This window comes from Hyaena hyaena, unplaced genomic scaffold (assembly GCF_003009895.1).
Source record: "Hyaena hyaena isolate Hyena2069 unplaced genomic scaffold, ASM300989v1 scaffold_1560, whole genome shotgun sequence".
Taxonomy (NCBI): Eukaryota; Metazoa; Chordata; class Mammalia; order Carnivora; family Hyaenidae; genus Hyaena; species Hyaena hyaena.
Genome location: NW_024082180.1, coordinates 95,384 through 100,430, shown reverse-complemented (window position 1 = coordinate 100,430; position 5,047 = coordinate 95,384). Strand labels below are relative to the sequence as shown.

Genomic DNA, 5,047 nt, shown 5'->3' with positions numbered 1-5,047 from the left:
CCGACTAAGCCACCCAGGCGCCCCTGTTTTGTTTTCTTAAAAGGCACAAGTGTCACCTACTCTGTTCATCTATGGGTGTCATGTTATTAGGAAGCTCATCCACATGCAAAATGAATTTTATTCTCTTCTGTAGATATGTCTTATGTCAATTGAGTAATTAGAGAAGACAGAGAACACAGGAGAAGAGAAGGAAAAAGCTTTCTGCTCTACAACTTGAAGATGTACTCGTAAAAATTAGGTAAGAAAATGAAATAAAGACATGTAAATCAGTAAGAAAGAAGAAAATTACTTTTTTGAGGATCACATGATTGTATATATAGTAAAACCTTAGAAGCTCCACAAAAAAGTATTAGAACCAATTAACAAACTCAGGAAAATTTCAGAATACTAAATCAACATACAAAAATATGTTGTATTTCTTCACACTAAAAACAAAGTATATGAAAAAAATAACAAAATCAATTTAAATCAACAATTTAAAATGGAACAAAATGGACCACCTGGGTGGCTCTATTGGTTAAGTTCATACTGTTGATCGTGGCTCAGGTCATGATCTCATGGTTTAAGAATTTAATCCCAATTGTTTAATCGCATCAGTGCAGAACCTGTTTGGGATTCTCTGTCCCCCTTCCTCTCTCTGGTATCTCACTCCCTCTCTCCCTGTCATGCAAAAATAAACGCATATTAAAATTAAATGGCACAAAATAAAATCTTTAGGATTAAATTTCTCTAAAAAGTAAAATATTAGCATACTAAACATGACCTGCTTGGAGAAAGATATGTACAACGGCGAACACAACTGCAAACATAAGTGTGTTCACAGATAGAATTCTTCATATATCACAGCACCTTCTACACAAAGTGAACTAAAAGTGCCCATCAAACATTCTTTTTAACTTTCAGAGAAGCAAATCTAAATCGGGAGCTTCATATACAGTAAAAGTACATGCAAATAGGGCACTGCCTGAGCTGATTAAAACACATCAGCCTTGACCCTGCAGCTGGGAGAGGAGCCCCAGCCCCAGGATTCCCAGGTGTTCGCATTCTGTGATCAGGACAGAACACAGAAACCTCATCATGGAGTTTGTGCTTGGCTGGGTTTTCCTTGTTGCTGTTTTAAAAGGTAATTCATGGTGAACAAGAGACACTGAGAATGTGAGTGGATATGAGTGAGGAACCGTGCGTGTGTGACAGTGTCCTGACCAGTATGTCTTGTGTCTACAGGTGTCCAGTGTGAGGTGCAGCTGGTGGAGTCTGGGGGAGGCCTGGTGAAGCCTGGAGGGTCCCTGAGACTCTCCTGTGCAGCCTCCGGATTCACCTTCAGTGACTATGCCATGGGCTGGGTCCGCCAGGCTCCAGGGAAGGGGCTGCAGTGGGTCTCAAGTATTAGTAGTAGTGGAAGTTACACATACTATGCAGACTCCGTGAAGGGCCGATTCACCATCTCCAGAGACAACGCCAAGAACACGCTCTCTCTGCAGATGAACAACCTGAGAGCCGAGGACACGGCCATGTATTTCTGTGCGAGAGACACAGTGAGGAGTCATCAGGGTGAGCCCAGACACAAACCTCCCTGTAGAAGGGGATCAGCACCACCAGGGGGTGCACACGATGCACAGCTCTGGTTTATATTCCAAGAGCAGAGACAGATGGAGGTTACAGGCAGGTTTCCTGTCAGGGTCTGGGGCTTCCTTTCCACACAACACTTTCCCCCAGGGAGCCTCTCTGAACTCGTGATTCTGTGCTTTCCTACTAACTCTCCAAATTAGAAACTTTGGTGTCGTAAGACTACATTAACATGCACAAAGACACAGTTGCGTGCACTTGTTTACTCCTGTCCCTAAATATGAATGAATTACAGATACCCTGATGCACATCAGCTGAAGATTTACAGGAGTCCCAGATGCATTCACTGTGCAGCCAGGATCATAAAATCCACATAGTCTGTCATTACCTCACCCAGCTCTCGTCCCAATCAAACAACATGACACTTCATTCATGGCACTTTGCTACTCAGGACTTCAAATGAGTTACTGCCTTATTCAATTACTCTAAACAAGAACTTTCCTCAACATTACAGGCAGGTTTCTTGTCAGGGTCTGGGGCTTCTTTTCCAGACAGCAGTTTCCCCCCAGGGAGACTCCCTGGACACCTGATTCTGTGCTTACTTATTCTTGTCCTACAATAGGGCAAATAACCTAACAGGCACAAAAGAAACAGATGCTTACACTTGCTTGTTCCTGTACCTAAATACAAATTATTTACAGATATCCTGATGCACATCACACAAAGCTTTACAGGATTTCAGATGCACCCACTGCATCACAGGACCATCCAGCTCAACGTGCACTCTTGCTACAAGTAGCATAAAGTGCATGCTGGACGTGAGGTTACAGAGACATCAAAAATTGAAGCAATAGATGACAGACTCCTGGTGGTGTCATTGTCTGAACCATTCTCACAACATCGATTGTAACGGAAAGCACAGAAGCATTGGGACTCTCACCAAGTGGTGGCGTTGATATGGAATCTGAAGATCACACAGACACAGACACAGACACACACACACACACACACACACACACACGTATTATAAAACCTTCATCACCTTCATCATCATGTCTATTGAGAGAAGGGTAGGCCTCTCAACAGGTCATAAATGCTTGGATGGAGTCAGGAATGGACACTGCCTCAGGGCATGTTTGTGGGTCACTGGGGAGGAGGTCCTGCTCCCAGGAGGGGCTTCTGTGGAGACAGACTCCCACCTGTATCAAAAGATGGAGAACCCATGGTTTCCTGTGGGATTTCCCAAGTGTGGGGCACGAGGAGAGGAGGAAAAAGGAGAGCCAATGGCTGGAAGGAACAACCCAAGCTCAGAATGTATTGACTAATAAACTAAACATGGATGAAAACTTGGAGAAAAAAAAAGAGAAATGTCTATTCCAAGTAAAAATTGCTCTTAATCCTTAGAAAATGAAACTAATGATCCATGTAAACAAGCACAAATAGCATGATAATAGAAGTGGACTGAGGTCTTACCCAGAGTGTAGGCTGGAAGCTGTCCACTCCCGAGTAGCACCAGCATGCTCTGAAGGTGTTAGGTTTACTGTGTAAACGCAAAGACTAGTGCCTTCTACTGGATTCATGGGAAACAATCTTATTGATAAGAATGTACTAATAGCAGGGGACTTTAATACTCCGCTCACACCAATGGATAGGTCAACCAGACAGAAAATCACTAAAGAAACAATGGACCTGAACGACATATTGGACCAGATGGATTAGACAGATATATTTAGAACTCGACAATCTGATGTTATGGAATTCACTTTCTTCTCAAGCGTGCATGACACATTCTACAAGATAGATCACATACTGGGTCATAAAGCATCCCTCAAAAAATATAAAATAATTGAGAGCATACCATGCACACTTTCAGATCATAATGCGTTGAAACTTGAAATCAATCACGGGAAGAAGTCAGGAAAACCACCAAAACCATGGAGGTGAAAGAACACCCTACTAAAGAACGAATGGGCCAATCAGGCAATTAGAGAACATTAAAAAATATATGGAAACAAATTAAAACGAAAATACAACAGTCCAATCTCTATGGGATGCAGCAAGGGCAGTCCTAAGAGGAAAGTACATTACACTCCAGGCATATTTCAAAAATTAGAAAAAGCACAAGTGCAAAATCTAAGAGCACACCTAAAGGAACTAGAGGGAGAGAAACAAGAGCACCCCAAATCCAGTAGGAGAAGAGAAATAATAAAATCAGGGCAGAAATAAACAATATAAAAGTCAAAGAAACAGGTGAACAGATCAGTGAAACTAAGAGTTGTTTTTTTGAAAAATTTAAGAAAATTGACAAACCTCTAGCCAGGTTTTTCATAAAGGAAAGAGAGAGCACTGAAGTACACAAAATCATGAATGAAAATGGACTTATTAAAACCAATCCCACAGAAATACAAGCAATTATCAGAGAATACTATTAAAAATTATATGCCAACAAATTGGACAACTTTGAAGAAGTGGCCAAATTCCTAAACACACACACACTACCAAAATTCACGCAGAAAGAGATAGAAAACTTGAATAGAAACATAACTAGTGAAGAAATTGTATCAGTTATCAAAAATCTCCCAAAAAATAAGAGCCCAGGACCAGAAGGTTTCCCCTGGGGAATTCTACCAGACATTTTTTTTTAAATAGTTTATTGTCAAGTTTGTTTCCATATAACACCCAGTGCTCATCCCCACCAGTGCCCTCCTCCATGCACATCTCCCTACTCCACCACCACACCCATCAGTCTTCAGTTTGTTCTCAGCATTCAAGAGTCTTTCATGGTTTGCCTCCCTCCCTCTCCCCCACTATTCTTCTCCCCCTTGGTCCTTCGTTAAGTTCCTCCTAATCCTCCTATACGTGCAATCATGTGGTATTCGTCTTTCTCTGACTTATTTCGCTCAGCATAACACCCTCAAGGTCCATTTAAAACAGAATTAATACTCTTTCTTCTCAAGATATTTGAAAAAATAGAAATAAAAGGAAAACTTCCAGACTCATTTTCCGAAGCCAGAATCACTTAGATTCCCAAGCCAGACAGGGACCCAGCAAAAAAAGAGAACTACAGACCAATACCCTTGATGAATACAGATGCAAAAATCCTTAACAAGATACTTGAAAATCGATTTCAACAGAACATAAAAAGAATTCTACACCATGATCAAGTGGGATTCATTCTTGGTTACAGGACTGGATCAATATTCGAAATAGAATCAATGTGATGTATCACATTATGAAAAGAAAACATAAAAAAACATATGATCCTGTAGATAGACGCAGAAAAAGGATTTGACAAGATACGCATCCCTTCTTAATAAAGACCCTCGAGAAAGTCAGGGAAGAAGGTACTTTTTTTTGATAGTTTATTGTCAAGTTGGTTTCCATATAACCCCCTGTGCACATCCCCACAAGTGCCCTCCTCCATGCACATCTCCCCCATTGTCCTCCCTCCAAAACCCATCATTCCTCAGTTTGTCCTCAG

The 5,047-nt window shown here is 41.3% G+C and overlaps 1 gene segment (V, D, J or C); it reads left to right on the top strand.

Annotated features, from left to right (window-relative positions):
- The first annotated feature begins 1,018 nt into the window (after positions 1-1,018).
- Positions 1,019-2,365, top strand: LOC120225980. The segment is given in 3 exon segments: positions 1,019-1,123; positions 1,225-1,551; positions 2,268-2,365. Coding segments are annotated over 3 exon segments (471 nt in total).
- The last annotated feature ends 2,682 nt before the right edge of the window (positions 2,366-5,047 follow it).